At 41.2% G+C, this 24,210-nt stretch overlaps 2 protein-coding genes across 5 annotated transcripts in view; both read left to right on the top strand.

Annotated features, from left to right (window-relative positions):
- The first annotated feature begins 843 nt into the window (after positions 1-843).
- dck (deoxycytidine kinase) lies at positions 844-5,755 on the top strand. Its single transcript, XM_030742864.1, has 7 exons — positions 844-1,065; positions 1,353-1,468; positions 2,805-2,998; positions 3,280-3,427; positions 3,582-3,697; positions 3,949-4,048; positions 5,285-5,755. The coding sequence occupies exons 1-7, from the start codon at positions 963-965 to the stop codon at positions 5,309-5,311; spliced, it is 804 nt and encodes a 267-aa protein (XP_030598724.1). The 5' UTR covers positions 844-962; the 3' UTR covers positions 5,312-5,755.
- A 293-nt stretch (positions 5,756-6,048) lies between these two features.
- The window catches only part of LOC115789682 (electrogenic sodium bicarbonate cotransporter 1-like), a 30,780-nt gene continuing 12,618 nt past the window's right edge, over positions 6,049-24,210 (top strand). For 2 of the 4 annotated variants that reach the window (XM_030743198.1, XM_030743199.1), the window contains exons 1-11: positions 6,049-6,389; positions 11,441-11,514; positions 12,350-12,517; positions 16,989-17,121; positions 19,117-19,277; positions 19,371-19,550; positions 19,762-19,860; positions 20,469-20,545; positions 21,959-22,116; positions 22,218-22,305; positions 23,281-23,435. In XM_030743198.1, the coding sequence (XP_030599058.1) occupies positions 6,370-6,389; positions 11,441-11,514; positions 12,350-12,517; positions 16,989-17,121; positions 19,117-19,277; positions 19,371-19,550; positions 19,762-19,860; positions 20,469-20,545; positions 21,959-22,116; positions 22,218-22,305; positions 23,281-23,435 (1,313 nt within the window). In that variant the 5' untranslated portion in view covers positions 6,049-6,369. The remainder of the gene's footprint in view (positions 6,390-11,440; positions 11,515-12,349; positions 12,518-16,988; positions 17,122-19,116; positions 19,278-19,370; positions 19,551-19,761; positions 19,861-20,468; positions 20,546-21,958; positions 22,117-22,217; positions 22,306-23,280; positions 23,436-24,210) is intronic. The other 2 variants (XM_030743200.1, XM_030743201.1) reach the window with 1 other exon arrangement.

Raw genomic sequence — 24,210 nt, 5'->3', positions numbered from 1 at the left:
AAGTTATCACTGCTAAAAGTGGTTCTACAAGTTAGTGAATCACAGTTTCACTTAGTTTTGACACACTTCTGCATCTTGACTCAGTTTTTATCAAATGTACTGTCTTGTTGTTGTACATCTGAGGGTATTTTAATAATTTTAGAAACTGGTAAGGACAAGATTTTTTTTGTTTGTTTTAATGTACTGACACATGAACCTTAATACAACCATTTTTTGTAGTTAAAGTTACATATGCAAAAAGGCATCTATCTGACTGCATGTAAAATATAGTAAAATGTAGACCTAATGTTTATTTTGGACAATTTTCTCTATGAAAGAAGATGTCTAATAAAACATAAATAGCCCCAAACCTCAAAATTGACCAGTACATTAGTGCCTCAACATAAACAGAGCCGTGAGCATTCACATAATGTACTAATGTACAGTTTTGAATTATAGTATATTGAGTTCACACTACTTCATATTGCAACTCAGCTGCAGTTTAGAGAGAAGTATTGAACCTTGTACTTAACATGTAGTTAGTTTTCATATTAAACTGATTTTATATATAAAATACAGAGAAATTAAATACTTTAAAATACTACTAGCCTGCATTATTGTGGATGTTGAACAGCATAAAAATAGTTGCACAGTTCGCCAGTTACTATAATTACATCACATAATTCAAAGCTTACATAACTTTTACTTTAGGAAACTCGCAGTAATGCTAATATCTCTGTTCATTTTGGTTGTAAATGAGTATTTCTTTTTTTTTGTCATTTTTACATGACTGCGTGCTGTAAGCAGCAGTGACGTAGGCAACAGCTGCTTCCGGGGCAGAGCATCAGCTGTGCCAGCTACCGCTTCCTTGAGCGCCAAATCTAAACTAACAAGCTGACATCTCCCGCAGCTGCTGCAGTATCCTGAGCTGTTTTTCTTTATTTCTTTTTATTTTAAGGAAGATTTGCTTATTTTTTCCGAAGATGTCTCTTACTCCAAAAAGGCGCTGCCCAGACTCAATGAACGACTCAATGAATGACTCAATGGAGAAGAGGATAAAGCGGATTTCTATCGAGGGGAACATCGGTGAGAACTGCAGCATATCACCAAAGTCAAATTTAACATAATAAGTCACCTTAAAATGATGATTTTCGGAGGCATGTGACAGGTGCTCCTAGGGGTACCTGTGTGTACCAGGGGCAGCTTCAGGTGGCGATTTATTCGTAATCGACTATTTTTGCCGCCAAATTTCTACTCCTGTAGTTTTTTATGATACTATTTGAGGATATCGCACGTGTTCAGCGCGTGTGTAGGTACACACAGTACAGCGTGTGACATGAGCGAAATTTAATTTCTGCATCTTTTGTGTCCAGCGGCGGGCAAATCTACCTTTGTGCGCCTTTTGGAGCAGGAAAGCGCGGACTGGGAGGTCGTACCAGAGCCGATCGCCAGGTGGTGCAATGTTCAAACAACAGGCAGTGACTTTGAGGTATTTAAAATACTGTATTTGAAATTCCAAGTGGAAAAGCCATGAGCAGACCACTCAGACAAACAGAATATTGTGAAATCAGTTTTCTGAGGTTTTTCGTAACATCTGTTTAGTTGTCAGTTTATGGCAAAGTTGTCATAAAGTTGTCACAAAGTTGTTGTTTTCTCAGCACATTATAAGTTGTGGATGAAGCAGACTGCTTACTGCTACTATTGTGCATGCATGCAGTCAGGGGACATGTTAACTGGGAGACTCCCTCAACTGTATTTAGAGTGCAGCTGCTGTCTGCCCATATACAGTATCTGCACCGCCACACACCCAGAAGGACAGATGGTCCCACTGTGGATGAACATGGCATCATCAGGCCAAACATCTGACCTCCCACACAACTGGAGGTCTAATATTCACTGTCTTTACATGCCCTGAAATTATGGATGACTGGTTACTTTTGTAGCATTAATAAGTTAGGTAAATTATTCAGTGTAACCAGTTTTCATTCAGCCCAGTGTGGCCAGTTTGAAGGAGTTAAACACTTCAAATAAAAAAAATAAGGCCCATTTCATCTCAAATCTAAGTTTGTTTTTTTTTTTTTTTTGGTAACTCAGTAAAGAGTACAAAATGCTACTGGCACACTGTAAAACGATAGTATAGAGGTAGCGCTTCAGCTGAGCCATTCAGGGATCCTCAACAAGGCTTCGCTACTGCCACAGCTTTTAAAGGTAGTGGTCAAGCACCCTCTGCCAGTCATTGGACAAAGTATTTTTGGAGAGCTGTGGGGGTGAGGAACCCAGTAAATTTAGAAAAATGTGTTAGTGCTTTGCTTATTTTGACTAGATGTGGGCCGAGATGTTTATGGAAAAGCTAGCTTCAGTTAGTGGTCATGGTTGTTGATGCTACTGTCAGCAAAATGCAAAACTTAAGTGTTGTGCAGTCGATGGGAAGATAACACTAAATGTAACACAAGGTAACTGTATAAAATAAGATGCACTGGATAGTTTTAAACCGGATGGTTCAGTCCTTTAAAAAGACAGCAGATACGGCATAAAGTTGTCTTCTCTGATATTTGCAAGCTCTAAAAATATTTATTTTGGTAAAAGATGAAGAAACGTGTGTGCAGAGTTTTTTATGCATCAGTACATCTTTGTCTTTAAATATCAAGCAGCTGCTGTTTTACCATTGCATTATTCCCACAGCATTTTGCGAATCTGGACATCTCACAGCTTCATTTGTTCATACCTATTTGTTGAGCATGATGACAAAAGGCTGCATTTGTTATTCCTATGGTGGGTAGGTGGGTGAAAATTAAACTCAGTGGGGGGGCGTTTGAATTGGACAGGAGCTGACCACCTCTCAGAGGAGTGGAGGGAACATCTTGCAGATGATGTATGAGAAGCCAGAGCGGTGGTCCTACACTTTCCAGAGCTACGCCTGTATCAGCAGGGTGCGCGCCCAGATCCGATCAGCCAACGGGAAGCTCAGAGAGGCCGAGAATCCTGTGCAGTTCTTCGAGCGGTCCATCTACAGTGACAGGTATCAGACCTATCAAAGGATATGTGCGTTTAATAAAAATAATCTTTTTATTAGAAAGAACAGCGACAGTGGATTTTTTTTCACAGTGAACATGAGCCACATTTCCACTGTGGGAATTTTCACCAGGGGCTAGCAGCCTCTGGAGAAAGTGGGTGCTTTTCCACCACAGGGAAATTGTTGAACCCCTCAAAAGATATTTTAAAACAGCTGGCAGTTATGTGCATATACAGCTTGTGATAAAAATGCAGAATTGCTCATCCATGTTTTACATGTTATCCCAGGTACATCTTTGCAGCCAACCTCTATGAGAGTGAATGCCTGAATGAGACTGAATGGTCTGTCTATCAGGACTGGCATGGCTGGCTGCACAACCAGTTTGGCAAGCACATCGAGCTGGATGGCATTATCTACCTCAGAGCCTCACCAGAGGTACCCTCCTTCTCGATACTGCACATGTTTAAACCTAAATTGCATTATCGTGTAATGGAGAGTTTTGAGTTATTCATCATTTATGATTAAAAAAAAAAAAAAAAGAAACTCGCACTACACGAAGTTAACAGTGTCCTCCTTTTTTGGTATACAGAGATGTTTAGAGAGGTTACACCTGAGAGGCAGAGAGGAAGAACAAGACATCCCTCTGGAGTACTTGGAGAAACTTCACTTTAAGCACGAGAGCTGGCTGCAGCACAAGACCCTCAAGTGAGCAAACTTCTGCATGCAAACAGTGGCCTGTTCAATCGTAAACTGTGTGCATGTATATGAGAAAAACAGATGGATTTGTATTGTAGAATTAATGCAAAAGCCTGAGGGGAAACTGAGGCTTGAGCATGTGATCTTCATCTGCCTCATTCATTCTCTGTGTGATGGGCTGTTTCTGTGGTCCACCGTGTATACATGGCCTTACAAAGTTTCCCTGATGGAAACTCTAACATCATCATGTCTGCTCACAGCATGGAGTTTGAGTATCTCAACGACGTGCCAGTCCTGACCGTAGATGTGAATGAAGATTTTAAAGGAGATAAAATCAAGAGTGCTGACATGATTGAGAAGGTGGGTAGTGTTTAAGCCTACACAAAGATCCAAAATGGTCACATAATGCTTTCATGCTGGTTTCACTTTGAGTATAACTTTACAGAAATACAGTTTTGCATAAGGGGAGCATTTACCCTCCGATTTGCATATCCTCCAGCCCATCGTGCTGTTTATCCACTTAGATTATTCTGCAGACATCAGCTGTGCAGACTGCTGCCTTCTCTTTAATATTATAGAAGTAAAATCTTTTGATTCTCAGTGTGGCAAAGTAATACATTTGATAAAACTCAGCAGTGGAAATCATAACCTGGTTGGTGTTGGGATCTTGTCAAAAGTACGGTCAGATTTCGATCCACTGTACCGTCTGGAAGGCATCTGATTGAAAATGGCTTCATTTTTTAGCATGACAGCGATACGCAAAACACTGCCGGTGCAGTAAAAGTATGACTGAATAGAAAAAAAAAACACACAATGCAACACTATCAGTCATGGATTGGCCTCCCCACAGCGCAGACCTCAGCATTATTGAAGCAGTGTGGGATCATGTTGACAGAGAACAGATCAAAAGGCAGCCAACATCCAAAGAAGAGCTTTGAATGTCCTTCAGGAAGCCTGAAGAACTGTTCCTGAAGACCGCACCAAATAATGACTTTCAAGCTTGTTAGAATTATACAAACTCTGTTTTTGCTTTATATGCTGTATTTACATCTTTGTTTTTGCACATTTGAATAAATTGCTGCACCTGTTTCCCATTTTCCAAGCAAAATATAAAGAAATGAGGGGTGGCTCAAGACTTTTACACGGTACTATAATTGCCAAAAGAGACTAATGTAAAAAGATGTTTCAAATCCATTCACTTGGTGCTTTAAAAGAAGACATTTAGGGCACAGTGCCGCATTTGATTTCACCAAATTTTGAAAACCAGATCATTTCTTATGTTTCAGGGCTCGGTAATACAATAAAATGTATTGAAATGGTACTTTTACTCTCATAAAGAGACACTGTGGGGGACCACGTGTCCTAAATAAGCGCTTGGAGGGTTGTGTTTCATTCGATGTAATCAGCTGTGGTTAACACAGGCACTTATTTTCACATCAGTCATATTGAGCAAGAAATAAATCCACTTAAACACACAACCTGGTCCAGTTATATAAACCCAGCTGATTTTTAACGGGTGTAATCCATGTGGAGAAAAAGGGAAATTAAAGGTTTTGATTTTAATGGTAATAATTTATGCTTTTTTTTTTTTTTTAGGTCAAAGAGTTCTTGAGCGCTCTATGAACACCACCAGGAAGAAAAGGAAGAAGATTGGATGGATTATTCCTTTTAAAGCCTCAACAGTGACGCTTGCTTGTCTATTCGTCAATTAAAAAGGCCGGGCATTAATATTATTATTTTTTTTTTTAAAGCTTCTTAGTTTTTTTTTAAGGATTTTATCTGTGTTGATGTGTACAAATGATATTGTAATGTATGTCCCCTGATAACAATGACAATAAACTTGTTTCTTTTTCTTGATTGCTTTTCGCAAAAGCAAGAACCGGCTCATTCCTGGTCTTTCTGCTCTTTGCAGCTCTTCCAGGAGATGTCGCCAGTCTCCATTAAAGCAGCCCGGCTATTTCTCACTTCTCTGCCTGCCTTTACAAAGATATCCGAAATTAGCTTCATTTCATTTTTACTTTTAATGTTTTTTTTTGTTTTTGTTTTTTTTAAAGCAGAGAGAATACATAACTAAGGTTCCATTACCTTTTTTTTTTTTTGCTCTTGCCGGCTCCAAGCCCCAAATGAATCCCCCTTCTCTGCGAGTGTGCAAATATTACAAGCTGGACTTGTTTGGGTATTAATTATTAAACATAAAAAAAAACAGTCATATTTCTATGTGGTGAAAGTTTGTTTAGTGAAACAGTGGAGAAACAATTTGTCAAGTTTAAGGCTGGCGCGTCACCCAGCAATAACTTTCTGACCTCCGCCCCCCGCGTGGCGTCACGCAGGAGGAGGATGGTACTTTAAATATGGGAGAAGACACGCGCCACACAAAGGCTCCCGTGGCACTTCCAAACTGGCACTTGGGCCAAGATGTTACCTGGGTACTACGTGTGCAGGTCCGTTTAGATATGACGATCGTGTATTATGCGTTAGGTTCGATTTGTAGGGTCGAAGAGATCATCCCAGCGAGATAGCCGCAGCTCCTCGACTTGCTTTCTTACTTTTATTCACTTTAAGCGCGCAGCAGCTCGATTAGGTAACGATCTGCAAACACACAACAACTAGTACAACTCGAAACTCAAGAGGACGACAGGTGGACGCCGAGCTGATCATCCCGGAGGGCGAAATTCGTCACGATGAATTCCGACAAGAGCAAGTAAGTGTGTGATCGCTCGCCTTGTGAAACTGAAAACTGGATATGGTGGGAGTTTTACCTTGTAGCAATCAATCCACAGATTTTGGCTATTTCCCGGCAAGTGCGGTCAGTAAATGAGGCGTCAGGAATATCGCTCACCTCTGAATAAGAAATTAGACACATTGAAAGCATCAGAGGGTGCGTAAATCTGATCTTTGCGTGGCTTCTCTAAGTTTAATTTCCCAGTGATGCCATGTCATGGTAACACTACATGTAGGCTATTTATAAGACTACTAATCTTTATGAAACAAGTTCATTCATCCAAGTGGCACCCTTGGATAGATAAGCCACAGTCGCCGCACTGCTGTGGCTATGAACGGACTAATCTATTTTCCAAGAAGCTGTCGCTGTTAATTAGGGAGAGGAGAGCGCAGGGCAAGTGTCGGAGATATCTTCTGCACTGCATCTTTCTGAATAAAGCCGTGCGTAATACGTAGCGCGCGTCGCGCACACTCCCTGTGGTGTACAATATGACACCCCTAAAATCCACATTCAGCGTTGGCCCACGTGTGGACACATGTGCATCAGACTTCACAATACTATCAAACGGGAAAATCCACTTACTCTGCACTTTCCTTACAAGCGCGTCATTCACAGTAACTGGTTACAGATATTTTTGGCTTAAAAATGCAATCCCCTCGGAATAGGCGAGGCACCCATTAGGTGACGCGCAGTCACCTAATGGGTGAGCGTGACACCCTCTCCGAGTAACGACGAAAGAAAGCAGAAGTGACCTATTGGGCCCTGTTGTGCCTTGTCAGCAGAAACCATAAAAATGCCAGCCGATTCCTCGTTCCAGTGCCTCTTTCTTTGAGATTGTGACATCTGGTTTTGCAACAGGGAAATGTTTTATTTTTTTTTACTATTCCTTTTGTTCTGGTACACATACCTGTGGGACTTCTCCTGGGTGTTAACTGGAACTTGAAATGCTCTTTTGTGTTCTGCGCAAAGATATTTTCACCAATTAGATATCTGTCAGTTTTCTTGTTCCTTTGTGTGCTACTAAAGAAAATTCCAAAAGTTAGACCTAAAGGGCACTGAGTTAACTACTCTTTGGTTGTTGCATAATAGTCAAATAATCTCTTGACTGTACTAGCGATATGTCCATTTATTTATTACACTTCATATTAAAGTTCAACAATGATAAGGTAATAAAAGTAATAATATTTGTATTAATTGGTAATAAGTAGGTGGTTACCAGTTAATAAATAACTTAGTGTTGTCAGCGGTTATATCTCAATAATATTAGGCTTAACAGTATGCTGCAATAATGCAATACTAATATTTTAAGTAAAATGCTGACAATACAATGGTTTTATTATTGCAATACTCTATATAGGTGGATGTTCCTATATTATCACCTGCGCTCAGCTTGATGCCTTCAAAGTCACATGAAAGCTGCTGAAAGTCCAAATGGGTAATAACCATGTTATATTGCTAAAGTTCATCATCCCCTCTGTTCCTTCGAGGTAATGAATCAGTGAATCAAGGCCGCAAAATTTGTTTGTTTGTGCACGTCAAAGATTTTCACTGCAATCCAATGTTTTACAGTGACGTGTAGAATATCACTTTGAGGCTTTTAACTGACCACTATACAGGTTTTTGCTCCAACGGTGCTGAGGGCATCTACCCTGATGGCAAACCTGGCTGTTGGGAATGGGTGCGTCATTCTGTAAAGAGATGGGGATGATCCCTGATCCCTAACAGCTGATCCTGGCTCCTCACGCACTGACAGGTTTATCCAGACGCAACGAGGTCACCGAGAACTAAAACAAACGGGAAAGTTAACAGTGAGAGATGGATGCAGCTGGTTGCTCAAAACCTTCACCCAGACTTTCTTTTTGATTAATCAAGCAGAGAGAACCACAGCAGGAAATGAAAAACAAGATCAATTAGATTTCCTGCATTTAAATTGACGCAAATAAAGAGGTGTAAGATCTAATCTGTTTTGTGTTTTTATACACAAAAGATATGCACGTTGATCTGATTTTAAATTCAACAAGTCATTTTGACTTTTCTGGGTAATGCTAAAGAACAGATTTAAGGTTTCCTCCCCCCCCAGCCATATTTTTTCCATTTAGCACACCAATCCAAACAGGAACGATGCACATTTCTCCTGCATCCTGCATGTCTGTGAACCACCTGTGGTATGTTTCTCATGGTTAGGTGAGCCCTCTCCGAGGCCACAGCATGGAGTGATTAACGTGGCTCTGTGAAGTTGCCTTAGCCAGCAGTAAAACCTGAAACATGAGCTTACTTTGCCCTCCTGTGTGCTCACTGGTTTTTCACTATGCTACATGAGCTGCTTTCATCCTTACCACTGCATCACCAGCACTTTGGTACCTGTTGTAGAAGTAAATGCCCGAGCTGTGTTCCTAAAAAGATCCTGAATTGCAGTTCATTCATACACAATAGCTGTTATTGTGCATGAATGAATTAAAAATGGGCCACCCCAGGCTTTTATAATGTGTCTCTTCTGATCATTGTTAATATGTCTGGTTAGGTACAAGGTACAAAGAATACAGAGCGCTCTTTGAAGCTCGTGCTATTTTCTGTACGCTCTGTCCTGGGTTGGAAGAAGATGAGAACAAGCAGAACAGAACGCTGGAAGCAATCTAGAGTAAATGATAGTGTTGATTTTATGCGCTCAGTGCAATGTGGAAACTCTTTCTTTAAGCAACAATGGGCAATAGAAAGAGGGTGCAGAAGTTAAAGATTGCACATAAACTTGGTACTAAGCCCAACCACTCCTCAACACTTTGATCCGGGGAGCTGGCTACTCCACGTTGCATCTGTTATCAGCGTAACGCTCCTATCGTTCTTAAGGCCAGAGATTATATCCACTGGGAAGATGATGAGCTCGGAGTGCAATCAAAGGAACATGCTGTATCCTTCCTGCCTTTGTTTATTTAGTGCACTGCTCCCGTCCCCTCTGTGCTGTGTCATCCTCAGCCTCAAATTGTTTAGTAGGGAATGGAAACAGTTCGTGTGTTTATTGACATTCTTGATACGCATCCTAGAGCAAATATTTATTTTTGTTGTTGGACAAAACTACTGCCAAAACAGAAAAACTCCTAATTTGATAGTGACACGCATATTTAGTTCTATTGCAGTTTGACGCAATAAACTGACACACAGGCACAGGCTAAGTAATATTTGCAGCCTCCCCCCCCCCCCCTCTCCTTTTCATAGTAAGAATCAGGTGTATTGTTTCTCATATACCCGCTTTGGAGAGAAGAGTAGTCTCAACATGATGTGCTCTAAACCTGCTTTCATAGCCGGGATTAGTCTACACTTTGCTTGACTGTGGGAGCCGCATTCCTTCCAGCTTTCGAAACAGATTGAAGCTGCACGATCAAAGGGAACTCAAGGTCACAAAGTTTAGGAAGATGTCTCTGATCTACAAGTAAACCTAATGACCTCTGCGTGGTGAAGATGCCCCTATACATCTGCAATTCAAAAAAATAGCTAGCCATGCAGGTCTGTGTGACTTGTAAGTATCAGCAGTTCAGGGGACGTCTTTGGTCCCATGTGTGCAGCAACATCTGAAATGCCAGCGCATTCTAAATTTTACAGTACATTTTAATTTTGTTTGCGGTACTTTTCTGCATTCATAATTCCATCAATTTTGACAAGATCCCCCAACACTGCTGGCTGAAATGAAGCTCCAAACCATGACAGAGCCTCCACCGTGTTTTACAGGCGGGTGCAGGCAGTCACTGTTGTGCCTCTCTCCTGGCAAACCTCAGCCTTCCCTCCCTATTTCCCTTCTTAGCAGCCGCCCTTCCACTGAGTCTTTTTTCCTATTTCTTAAGGACATGACTTTCAGATACTGTTCATCTGCTATACAAAGCTTTTTAAGCCGGACACGTCTTCTTTTGTCCTATACTTGTCTATTTAGGAATTACCATGTTAGTGCAAAATGCTGCCATGTGTCTGTCAAACTGTGGTATCTTTGCCATTTTTCATGGGGATAAATCTTTTTTTGCAGCAGGCTGCAAAAAAGAAAAAAAAGTGCCTAAAGATCCAGCCAAAAATTGTCTCTTTGCTAAGTTGTCTGTTATGTTTAGACACAATATTGGTTCATCCTTTCGCTAGATGCCCGTTTTTATGCTTGAATGACTCATAGGTCAGTGTTAAGTGGCTTAACAAACAAACAAAAAACCCTTTTCTCCGAAAATGTCAGATACTGGACTGAAAATGAGTGAAAAAGCAGCCAATGTCCAAAGAAAAACTTTGAAAGACCTTCAGAGAGTGCGGAGAACTGTTGCTCAAGACCCCTATGAACAATTACAAGAAAGTCTGACTGCTTGGAAGCAAAATACAAAGAAATGAGGGGTGGTTTGAGACTTTTGCATGGCATTGTATCTATTTATAAAACATCACTTGCAAGCCTGAGTGCTGTGGCTAAAGTCAAAAATATTAATATCACACATGGGTTGACCTCTTTCTCTTCTTTTGTTGTTGTTTTCTTAAAAATGAATTTCACTGTACTGGGCATTAGAATAAAAACATGGCATCGGTTAGTTAGTAGCCCAGTGATTTGGAGTTTCAATTAATCTAAAGATTTTTTTTCTTTTTTTTGGAACATTTGTGTGTTTTTTTGCACTTTGGAGACAAAATGGGAGAGGTCAGGCTGTGCAGAGGAGGGATAATAAATATATTGGGCTGAGGATGTTGAATATGGAGCTGCTGCATAGGAGGAAAAGAGGAAAACCATAAAGAAGATTCATGGATGTAGGGAAGGAGGACATGCAGAGGGTTGGTGTGAGAGAGGAGGATGTGGGGCAACCCTTAAAGGGAGCAGCTGAAAGAAGAAGAAGAAGAAGAAGAAGATATGTGTTTTGTTGTGTTTCAGATAATGTACAAACTGTAAAAACTGTCTTTTCTGGGATGTATGGTTACATTAAACAAGTACAGAAATTTACAAAGAACAAGCACTGTTGCAAGCATAAGTCATCCTGTCCCATGTGATGATCTTTATTTAATACATTTTTTCTTATGTTTTTTAGAATGGAGGATGAAGCGGTCTTGGACAGAGGAGCATCATTTGTCAAACATATCTGTGATGAAGAGGAAGTGGAAGGTAAAGATACATTTTTGTAGCTTTTTAGCTTGACGTATCCCCGTCTTATCACACATACACAATGCAGACCTGCGCAAATGTGTCGGCACAAAATTAAACATACAGGATAAATATTATCCACCTTGGCTAACGTTTCTGTACAGGAAGATGTCTCTTCAAGTGTTCTAATCCTGTCCAGTGCTGGCTGTCAGCTAAAGCCACAAAAGAATGCAGCTGGAGACACCCACATGAATTTACTTTGACATCCACATACTTCACAAACCACCACTTTCAGATGAACACAAAGCAAAATGCTTGGGGATTATGTCAAGCTGTTTGTGTGTATGCAGTAGCTGCAAGAGCTTTTGCTCGCCTGCATGGGAGTTTGGAGGAAGAGTGTGGTTTCGTGTTCACGTCAGCTGTACTTTGGTTTCTGCAAGAAAACAAGACTAACCATCAAGTATGAAAGATATTATTTAACCTCAAGAGACGTGATTATGAAATGCATGGTTGAAAAGAACTGGATTACTAACTGGCTCAGTTAATCCCGGTCTCCTCACACCCACTATTCTTTCTAATTACTTCCCGGAGACTTTAAATCATCATTTCCTGTATGAGCCTCTGTTTAGGAAGTCGTTGGCATTTATTTAGTTTTGCAGTGTGACGGTATAGTGTGCCTACCAGGGAAATAGAAGAGTTTCAACCTCAGAAAAAACAAACAAACAAAAAATCATAAAGCCTGTGTTGATTGCTAGTGGACGACGCAGATGATCAGCTTTCAGGATTAACGTGATTTCCTTTTCAACTCTGATTGCAATCTGATCTGCATTCTCTGTATTGTGCTGTGTCACGGCAGGTCACCACACTGTGTACATCGGTGTGCACGTTCCCAAGAGCTTCCACCGGAGGAGACGCCACAGACGCAAGTCCGGCCACAAGGAGAAGCGGGAACGACCTGAACAGAGCACAGAAGGGTCCAAGTCCGATGGGGAGAACGCAGATGTGAACATCCTCAAACCTCTCAGTGAGTCCCGCTGACACTAATGTGATGCTTAGATAATCATTTAGGAGAGCCATGTAAGTGATGGATAAATCACTCCTGAGATGATTGTTAAGTCAGCTGGATCAAGTCCAGTGGAAATTACAGGCTACAGGATATCAGTGTTTCCATAGTTAAGGAGGTAGAGCAAGGAGGCCTGGGTGGGGAACTCGCTTTCTTTAAGGCGAAGCCTACACTCAACTGAATAAATGGAGCAGGGGAATGGGAACATGCCGAGTACTAATCTGAAAATGACACTGGAATGGCTTAATGTGTGTCAAGTAAACATAAAGGGGGGTGTTATCTGTCACCTTGATGATTAACACAGCACTCAGAGATTTGTGGGAAAGGATTCTCAGAAGCTAAGTGGTAAAACGGAACATTCAATACACATATCAAGATACAGAGATGTTAAACAAGATAAATAAGACTGAACGACAAGGAGCATTGATGCAACGTCAGTGTGGATAAAGAAGGACTAATCTTAGTGTTGCTATAGGGAAAAGACACCCTGTCTGTCCCTACAGAGAGGCTTAGAAAACTGGCATGGATGAAGCATTAATCCCCTGATTGTTTTCTACAACCAGAAGAATTAGAACAGACCGAGTTTGCATTTAATGAATGAGAAGAGACATTTTTTTTATTTAGGTAAGACAGGTGGGAAAGAATTAAACCCACAGTCATCAAAGGCAACATTGTGATTTGGCTTCAGTGTACAGTAAATATGTGTAATTGTAATGGAGAGCCCCACCGCTGTAGCTCCACACAAACCTCATGGATGGATGACTTTTTTTTAAGAGTCCCAAAAACTAGTATTACTACTGGATTTCGCTATAAAATTGTGGTGGAAATGATGGAAACTTGCATAATAAGAGGGTGTACTGTACTTAGTGCTTGTGGGGGTAACATATAAGGTTTGGAAGTTTGAGAAAGGGATGTACCTCTCAACTCATCAGGGCAGGTGTGAACAATGACAACACGGCCGCAAAGGCCAGTAGGATCAATGTAAACGGGTAATTCCACTGATATTTAAAGTTCAGATGAATCCTTAAAGGGTATCGATTGTGCTCATTTTCAGTTTCATATTTACACCTGCGACTTCAAACTTCATTACATGAGCCACAGTAGGTCTTCAAAGACTTAAAGAAGTCCAGCTGCCTTTTTTTAAACTCCAGAGACTACCATGACCTGGATGACAGAGAACCCACACAGACAACAATAAATCAACAGAATATAAATTGAGAAACTTATGACAAATATGAATTCACTGTTTCATTGAAGGGCTAGTCTGTGAAACTGCTACCTTCCTAAAAGTACAACCAATTCCTAAAAGTACACTAAAATAAAACTAGACGCTTGAAAATGGATCGGACATTTAAAGATCCAACTCACTACTCAGGTTTGGGCAGCACTGGGAGCCAGCCTGACATGAATGGATGAATAGACACAATGGGATGCATTGTCCACATTTTGGATTTGTTTACGAGCTACAGTTGCAACTTTCTCGGTTTTGCCGGTGTAACGTCAAGCTGCCTTTTCACAGGCTCTCGCAGCAGCCGCACACCTGAGTAATCTCCTCTGACGCTGTAATCCTCTGCTACACCTTATGCTCAGATGTAAACCAGCCTGAGTACTTAGTCATCGAAAGGTGCCATGATATGAGAGGAGCTTTGCTCGCATTAATCTCTCCATCTAGATGTCACAGGCCCCGCCTGGTTGCTGTCTGAGTCATACAAAGTTTGTTTACATTTCCACAATGCTGCAAAAACTAACATCTATGCACAGTAGAATTATTCCTCATCAATTAGTTGCTTTTCTAATACTCAGGGATTTGTGAAATAAAGTAATGGACAGCTTCATAGCTAGTTATCATAACCTGTCACCTCAGGACATTTCACATAGCAAGTAACGTCATGATCTTATGATATTATAGAGAGAAATTCCAACGATTGTTTTTAATGGAAAAAGACCTCAGGCAGAGCCAGCCACAGGTAGAGCCAGCCACAGGGAGAGTGTGTCTGCTGCAACCGGTTGGGGTGAGGAGAAAGTGAAAAAGATGAGCGTCGAGAGATGGCAAACAACAAACACATTAGCACAGCAATTAACTGCAGGTCAGGAACATGCAGCTCCAGAGGCAGAGATACCTGCAGGAGAGAGTAAACACAAAGTTAATGCAGTATGCAGTAGGACCATGAAATCCACGGGAAGAAAACATTGTAGGAGAGATGCTATGTGCATGATGTGAGGTCTCCCTGCAGCTGGGGCATAATGCAGCAAAACTAATCAATGTAACTTCTATCAGAAAAAATGGTTTGACATCGAATTTTAAAAATGAAAAGGTTGTCTGTTTCCTGGACCCAAATTGGGATCTGGCTACACAGGAGAAGGGCCTGATAACTGAAGGCTCTGGCTCTTTTTATACTTTTGGAAGATAAACGAAGGAAGTCCTGGAGATTTGTTTACTGTGTGAGTTATTCTCATCAGCACCCCCAAGTTCCCTCGGAGTAGTAGTGGAGTCCAAGATAATTGCATTCAGAGAAAGTATCTGGTTAGACACCATGTTTTTTGTTTTTTTTTAGATCTTTATGGCTGAATATGATAGCTTAAGGTTTGTCTGAATTTAAAAGTAGAAAAATACACATCATTCAGGCCCTAATGTCAACAGCAGCTCTATTCAAAAAGCCTGCAGCAACAATATGATACATTTCTGTGAGAGTAAATAGTATCGAGCATGGCAGTGGAGTATTAGTGAACTGACTTTCTTTTAGTTACGCTATTTTCAGACAGACATCTACTGTGATGGGATTTTTCCATCGAAAAAAAAGAATTTAAGACCATCATTTTTGAAAACTCAGCCGCTGTAACGATTTTATCTGTAGTGATAAAAGCTCTGAGAATTCAGATAAAAATTGACCGTGGTGGCCGTAAGAAATGGAACTTGTGTTTGGGGTTAAAGACAGAAGCAGATTTTAACTGAATCTGTCATCCCTATTTAAACGTGCCCTCGAACACACACACACACACACACACACACACACACACACACACACACACACACACACACACACACACACACACACACACACACACAGTGAGACACTGCATACAGAACCTCGCACTTGTTGGATTTTTGGCTGTTTTGTCCTGGCACATAATCCTGTTGATTCTGGCAAGAACTGTGGAGCGGACCACTTGAAAGTCGTGTGTAACCACAACAAAGGTCTGGTTTTCATTGATAACACCTGTTGTGAAATGCAAGAGGTGAAGAGTGTTGTGTACACTGCATTGTGTCAATAAGTCATATTTGCAAAAGGAAAGCAGAAAGGTCCCATGGGCCTGAAGATCTCCGGTGTTTCAGTTCTGCATCCTTGCTGGATCCACTGAAGAGACCTACCCATACACAAGATGGGATCCTAAAGGTGTTTCATCCACTTTTGGGTCACTGATCTTGACCTTCACATAGCCTATTATTAGATGTGCTCTCTATATTAGTACTGTTCCAGCTATACTATTTTAAAAACAACTAAGCTAAATTAAGCTTTGGTGCGCTGTTTCAGGATTAAAAGGTTAAAGGCGCTATTACGTCCTTAAGCTATCAACCTGCAGCATCCTGACAGGTACAGTAAATCAAGGCACCTTCATAAATAGCCTCTAGTGTCTTGCTCTTGATCTCCACCTTGCTTCATGGTTGCACAACTTTCGTAGAAGTCTTAACAAGAACAAGTCGCTCTTTCCACATTTCACTTAGTCATTCAGATTCCTGTGAAACACAGAGCTCACTGCTTTATTTTTGGTTAAGAGCAAGATCAAAACTTAAATATAAAAACAATAGTTACACAATTTAAAGTGACTCAGACTATCCTACTGTGGCGGTCCAGTCACAGCACCCTCTCTCATGGCATCGTATTCTTTCACTGTTTTCATATTTTTGAATAGAAAAAAACATGTGGAGGATGAACATTCAGTGGAAGTTATTAATATTCACTGGAAAAATAAAATCTTGTTAAACTTTCTCAGAAGGAAGTAAAATGTATTCTATTGAAAAACTTTTCCTCAAGTGGGCGTGCTGTCAGTGTGTTTCCTTCCAGCCGAGATAACACTGCTCTTTTCATGCAGTCATGTACTTTCACCTTTTTTGCAGCTCAATCTGCCCCCAAAACAAAAACCTGAGTGCTAAAACACAAGCTTACAGAAAATATTGTGTTTACATTTTGTTTGACGTCGGAGAGATGTGTGCCAGATTGTCAGACCAATCAGCTGTTTCAGCTTTGTCTTCTATGTGTGGCTCTGCAGCTGCAACTTCTCTCCTACACAGGAAACTTGAAAGCCGCACAGCAGACACATAATATATAGATTAACAGAATGATAGTAACTAGGCCTTACTATGAAACTCAGATGAGTGAGCATTCAGTAAAGGGATTGATTTGTTTTTCTTCTGACTTCTTTCTGCTTGCAGTTTCTCCTGCTGAGAGAATCCGGTTTATCCTGGGAGAGGAGGATGATGGCCCACCGCCTCCCCAGCTCTTCACTGAGCTGGACGAGCTGCTGGAAGTGGACGGGCAGGAGATGGAGTGGAAGGAGACGGCCAGGTGAGCTGCTAAGGGAAATGTGCTTTCAGCTTATCAGCCCACCCAATTTTACTTTAAGAGGCATGGGAAGTGGCTCACAATCCCGTGACTGGAACACAATCCCTTATAAATAATCATGTTTTGTGTGTGTAGGGAAGTAGGCAGTACCCCAGTGAACTCCCAGCCTACTCTTATCTGATTGCGATCTATAGTACCTGCTCTGTGAGACCCGGAAAAGGCAGCAACTCCCACATGATCAGAATAGGATTTAAAGTTACAGGAACACGTGAACTTTTGACATCTATAAGCCGAATCCCTAAACTCTTTAATGCTCCTGACTATAGTGGATTTCTGTTAATTCACCTGTGGCGTATTGGTCTTTTCTTTGTTCATTGTAATAGAAGAACGATAGTTTTGGTAGAACAATGAATCATCAGGTATTCCAGACTGTCACCCTAACATTTTGCAAAGATAAAGTCTTACCAGCCATTGGTACTTGTGATACTAGCTTTTATTCTCTAATAAGTGGAAAGACTCTTATTATCTCAAATCTGAACTCCTCTGATCTGACCCATTTATCCTGTTCACAGCAATGCTCCTGATGATATGTGGAAAAAAACCTTTCTTCATAAAAGACTTCATAAAACAGACAGTAGCTGACTTAGTTCCTGAAAAACAAGTGAAGAGTGAATCAGGAATGATCTGATAGTTCATGAGTTGATTATCGTTACTTTTGTCATGGATCAGGAGGTAGTACTCGATAGTACATAATGATTATACGCTAATGAAGCAGCTGGTAAATAATTTATTCATCAACACTTTCACACCCCACTTTCTTCATGAGTCTTTCCTGATTAAATCTGATCACTGAACAGCGCAAAGTAGTACCTGCCCATTTTAAACCAATTAGTTACTCAGTATGTAGTCATTACTTCAGGATTACCTCGACGTTACCCACTCTTTCTCTACTCTTTCTCAGTGTAGTGCAGTCTAATTGATTTACAGATAATTATGAAATAACCAATGCCTAATGGGTCACTAATGCAATATCGCCCAGCTGATTCTTTAGCTAAGAATTATCTGCTATGTAGTCCAGGATCAGGAGCTATTAGGAAACAACTCCAGACAAAAGCACCATAAACTTTCTCTACTAGTCACATTGGTTATTGAGTGAATTAGAAAATCTCAGCAACTATTGTGTATTTTTCCACGGATCCAAGTATTGCGTAAAGCTTTGTCTATGGAGCATTCTTTGAGAACCACAGACGCAGTGATGACTTGACAAACTGTTGTATTTTTCTGATTCTTAGTCTTGTTTTGTGAAAAGAGAGATGGGGTTACACGGAAGGACTTGTAAGTGAATTTCTTAAGACTTGCATTGTCTCTGTGGCCAGGCTCTTCTCCCAGCAAGAGGGCTGGTCACAGACACGTGGACCACAGCCAGCGAGATACTCTATCCCCAGAGGAAACTCCATCCCCGGGCCTCAGGAGAATGGTTCTTTGTAGTGGTGACATGTGAGGCATTATTATTAAAAAGAGTCCTTGTCCTGAGCCTTACCTTCAAGGCAGAGCTTATTCATGGCAGCAAAGTTTAAACGTTAAAACGGGGTCCTGTTTAAACGTTGTCTCCGAGCAATATGTGGTCTGAAAGTTGTGGAAGGCTGTCACCATTCCAGTATATATTAGACTTTCTCATGTCTAGTGATTTATTTTTTATTTCTATGCTCTTCTGCATCCCACATTCATGCATTGTGAACTGTGACCAATTCAAAACATGGCGGTGCTGTTTTGTAAAGAGGAGAGAGCCCATATTGTCGCCATTTGTTTGACGCCTTTGTTTATTTTTAAACCTGCAAAAGCCACCATAACCTTTGACTTTAACCTTAACTATAAGGAACTTTCTTGAAGGAGATAAAAACAATCAGAATTATACTCGCTACTCCATCTGAGCAAAGTACAATTACAGTATGGCTTACACATATTTTGCTTCTGCGCCTCTTCTCCCACTCTGACCAGATGGATCAAGTTTGAGGAGAAGGTGGAGAAGGGAGGTGAGCGCTGGAGCAAACCTCACGTGGCCACGCTGTCCTTGCATAGCTTGATGGAACTGAAAGGTTTCATTGAGAAGGGCACGATCATGCTGGACCTGGAGGCCGCCACACTGCCGCAGGTTGTCGGTAAGCGAGGCTGACTAGATCTAAAGCGCTCTTGAAGCCTTGGAAGAACCTGATTACTACTTATTCTCGATCTTCGATCTATCCTTCTAACAGAAATGATCACTGACAGCCAGATTGAGAGCGGTCAGTTGAAGGCGGACCTGAAGGAGAAGGTCACGTACACGCTGCTGAGAAAGCATCGCCACCAGACCAAGAAGTCCAACTTGCGCTCTCTTGCAGATATTGGCAAGAGTGTTTCCAGCGCGAGTAGGCTGTTTTCTAGCCAGGAGAATGGTACGTTTCCCCCACCTTCTTAACCCAAACACTTCCTCCTTATTCTTCTGTAACTCTCACTACTGCTGTAGGCTTTTCTTGTTCTAATACAAACCTGTCACTTTTCCTTCCTGTTTCCCCCATCTTTGCTGTACTTTTCTTTTTCCCTTTTTTTTCCTCTCATGGGGGGGCGGGTCTGTACGTTCTCTGACTTCCTACGTCTGCGGCGCAGCAGCACGCAACCCCCTCGAGCACCCCGTGCCTTGTTTAAACCCACAAGACTCAGAGGAACCATGTGAGGTCATGAGGAGCTCCAGCATGGGATACCTCTGTAAGTGAGGTCACAGCCCTCTAGCTGAAAGCAGCATCGTTGGAATGTAGTCCCATGAAAGACTAGCGTCCATGGAGATATGCAAATATGAATAGAGAGGAAAAAAAATGCAATAGTGTTGAAGTTTCATTTAGTCCAATGTGTTAAAAAAAAAAGAGCTTGATGTGTTTATTCAGCAAATCATTGTGGAAACATATTAATGTGCTGGACAAAGATAAATATTTATTTGCAAACTAAAAGTTAAATAGTTATTGACCCTGTTCTCTAATATTGTCAGTAACAGTGGATGGGTAAATGGAGCATATCAAACTTCCACAGTTTACGTTCTCAGTCATTCCCAAGTTGCTGGTTAAGCAGCTATTAACATCTATAAACAGCAGCTCTAAGACAGCCGTCTATCACACGCTCTTCTCTCTGACCATCCGACATTTTTCAGTCTTAAGCCCTGTCACATTTACCTTGTTCCTGAGGTTTCTGGCTCTTTTTATGTAATTTCTTCATACCTTTGTTTGCCCTGACTCTTCCTCCGCAACCAAAAATATCTAATTTTAAGCTCTGTAAAATTCCCTATCCTCTTTCTTCCTAACAGTATCTGTCCCTCTCTGCAGGTAGCCCAACTACAACCCACCGAAATCTCACCTCCAACAGCCTAAGTGACTTCTCTGACAAGCCAGAGAAGGATCAGGTAATACGTTTGTGTATACGTTTGTGTATAGTCATATGGATGTTGTGCCACCGTTGCAGTTGAGACTTTAGATTTCCATTGACTAAGCTGCAACATAGAGTGGAGACTGACACCTGAGTTTGTAGAAACATTAGTTTTGTTTTAAATTACTTGGTGATCTCACCAAGTAAAAAGAAAGGCATGCATTTATCCACACCTTGTCAGGTGTAGACAATTGAGAATTAAGCATTGACAATGCCTATAGACTCTGCCACTACAAGGCGGGTAGGTGTTGCGCAGGGCCGTAACACGTGAGGCGCACATACTGATAAATGAGACCTGGCCTTATTCTGTCTGCTCTGAGTAACAAAAGCTTACTGTCTGAGGTTCCACTGTAGTTTCTTTCACTGTCATGACTCATGACAACTGTAAATTGTCTGTATTGTGTGGGATTATCTGCATATCACAGAAGCAGTTAAACAGTAACTTAAATCACCCTCAAGCAACTGCTGGTGAAACTGAGCATTTGTCCAAATGGTCTGTTTTTTTTAGCTCGGCTGTTTTCAAAGAAAAAGTCTTTCAGCAGGAGTCCACAAAAACACCAATGTTGGCCATAACTCGAGAACGATGTGACCTAGGATGTTCAAATTCACACCTTCTATAAATCTCGACTGAGTTAGACTCTCGGCAAATTTTTTTTTTTTTTACACCTGTTATGACTGGCATTTTTCACAATCGGAATGATGATCCGACAAAAGGAAGAAAAGAAAAAAAATGAAAAAAAAATCGAAGAAAAGTAGATATACACACTCACATATCCATACACACACACACACACATGCACGTACAGTCTCGGCAAACTTGACCTCAAGCTAAGGGTCGGAGGTCAAGTTTTCTGAAAACCTTGTGAGCGCAATAACCCGAGAACGCTCTCACTGAGAACTGACCCAATAGATCTAAACAGTTCAAGCTAGACCCCTCAAACTTCACAGACTTGTTCACTGACTTTACTATATCAGCACGTTGATCAGTACCCCTCCCACCTTTCCCCCTTTTATGAATCCAAAGCAGCCGAGCCTTGGCATCCACTCAGTGGTGCTCTTGTTTTTCATCAAGGTCATCTCCCTGCATTTAAGTTTTTACAAGTACAATTTAGATTTGCATTAATCCAGAATGAGGGCCATGTAGACTTTGGATGTACACTGCAGGAAAGTATGTTTATTAGGTGGCATAAAATCAAACTGCTGCTCAGTACATAATTGTAGGAAGGGCAGGGACTGCCTGTTCCTACACACTTACATACAGACACCAAAAAGCACTGCTATGTTTACATGTACATGATGTTCTACTTATTTCTACAGGAGAAACTTTTGCATATATTGTTGCATTGCATTTTGATTTTGTGACTTATCAACCCATGCTCTGCCCTTCCAGCTGAAGAATAAGTTCATGAAAAAACTGCCCCGTGATGCTGAGGCTTCAAACGTGCTGGTCGGTGAGGTAGATTTCCTGGAGTCCCCCTTCGTGGCTTTTGTTCGTCTGCAGCAGGCTGTCATGCTTGGGGCACTCACTGAGGTCCCTGTGCCCACGAGGTAAAGCATCATCTGCAAAGCCATCCGGGACCAAGCTGCAAATTTGAAACATTTATCAAAACCGTCACGTTGTAACGTGTCATTTTCTTGCCCTTGCTTAGATTTCTCTTTATCCTGTTGGGTCCCAAGGGTAAAGCTAAGTCCTATCATGAGATAGGAAGAGCCATTGCTACACTGATGTCAGATGAGGTATGAAATAGCTTCATATTTGTTACTTTCTCTTGTAGAGAGGGGACTGACAGAGCCCTTGATTTTTATGGTTTCAACAGAATATATTTTATTTTCTTTAAAGTTAGTTGGATCCCAACTGTTGCTGTAAACCTAAGATAATGGTTTTGGACTATCCAGTTACATTTATTAACATATTGGTAACTTTCCCATTGCCATTTGAAGTTGGAACCAAATCTCAGATCTTTTTGATATCGTTTAACTATCTGAGGATTTGGCCTGTCCACTCCTGCTGGCATTGACCAATTTATAGCTTAATTGTTAATCTCTGTGCTGACGTGTGAGACAGATTTGTTTTGGCACAGGCAGAACACATACAATAAAAATGACTGATAAAGTCATTTGTCTTTATTATTGCCCCTTTTTATGTGCTCCACATTTTAACACCTCTGTATCTCTGCTGTGTATCTTCACTCTTGGATGAACTTTTTGCTGTTGTCAGGAATGTTAGCGGATAGCTCATAATATTCCTAATCCTGCAATCACCTGGCTGGCAGTTTCCCACAGGCCTCAGCTCTTCCCAACATATCTCCCAAGCCAACATGTCTAGATAGGAAGTGTTTTTTTCCAGGATTTCCTCAAGTTAAACTTTAACTTCTCAGCTCTCCTGTGACAGTTTTGTTAAGCTGTTATCAGATGTTTGTGTTTTTGAGTCATCACCTCATGGTACTGCTCTACATGCCTGTTCCAGAGGCCCTGAGACTCACAGATCTCATTGGCTCATTATTTGGGTACATAGTGGAAAAGTTGAGAAAGGGTTACACTGCTGAGATTAGTATGATTTTCATCTCACTGGCATGTTGCACTTTGTTCCAGTAACCAAAAGTGTGTGGCCAGTGAGTCATTATAGTTGGACATTTTGTTTTGTTAGTTTTTAGGGTTAAGGAACACTGTGAATTGTTTGATTGATAAAGGTCCATTTCTGTTTGCTGGCAGGTGTTCCATGATATCGCCTACAAAGCGAAGGACAGGCAGGACCTGCTGGCTGGTATTGAGGAATTCCTGGATGAGGTCATTGTCCTGCCTCCTGGCGAGTGGGACCCTGATATCAGGATAGAGCCACCAAAGTCGCTGCCGTCCTCAGACAAGAGGTCCGCTGCTAATCCACATGACCTAATCCAAATGAATGATGCTCATAAATCTGTTAAATCTATCAAGGGTGGTGCATGAACATACACAGTACCTGAGACATGAAAATGAAAATCTTCCTGCATTATATGGTTTTCTTTTTCTTAAAGGGGACCTATTTTGCTTTGTTCAGTAACTTGTCCGGCAATTTTTTGTACTTTTGTGCTGTTCTGATGACACGGCTTTCCATATGGATCAGCTCTGGCTGTTTTTTTGGGGGGTTTTTTTGTGTGTGTATAAATGACAGTTATTGGGCAATGTTAAATGAAAAGAGCAGTTTAGTGTTTAACTAAAAAGCTACTGTAACACAAGTGGAAAAGAGTCTTAAAGTCAGCAGGCTGGCAGCAAACTCAGACCCTTAGTTACACATCCATCCATCCATCCATCCATCCATCCATTCTCTTCCGCTTATCTGGGGCCGGGTCGCTGGAGCAGGAGCCTAAGCAGAGAAGCCCAGGCTTCCCTCTCCCCAGCCACCTCCTCCAGCTCATCCGGAGGGACCCCAAGGCGTTCCCAGGCCAGCCGAGAGATATAATCTCTCCAGCGTGTCCTGGGTCTACCAGTTATACATAATGTTTAAACATGAGCTGCAGGTCAAATAAGAAATTGAGAATCTTACTTCTTCTCTCAAACGTTACATAATCTCTTATCTCACAAATGTCACGGTAGTTGTTACTAAGTGTAATGTGAGTAATAACTGCTGTTAATATAAAATTTATATAGACTAAGCATGGCTAC

The sequence above is a fragment of the Archocentrus centrarchus genome, chromosome 12 (genome assembly GCF_007364275.1).
Source record: "Archocentrus centrarchus isolate MPI-CPG fArcCen1 chromosome 12, fArcCen1, whole genome shotgun sequence".
Classification (NCBI taxonomy): Eukaryota; Metazoa; Chordata; class Actinopteri; order Cichliformes; family Cichlidae; genus Archocentrus; species Archocentrus centrarchus.
The sequence above is the reverse complement of the archived record's forward strand: the minus strand, read 5'-3'. Positions and strand labels throughout refer to the sequence as shown.

Coding starts and splice junctions, on each gene's coding strand:
- dck (XM_030742864.1), top strand. CDS start 963: ATGTCTCTTACTCCAAAAAGGCGCTGCCCAGACTCAATGAACGACTCA. Junction 1,066..1,352: donor TTCTATCGAGGGGAACATCG/GTGAGAACTGCA, acceptor TTTTGTGTCCAG/CGGCGGGCAAATCTACCTTT. Junction 4,049..5,284: donor GTGCTGACATGATTGAGAAG/GTGGGTAGTGTT, acceptor TTTTTTTTTTAG/GTCAAAGAGTTCTTGAGCGC.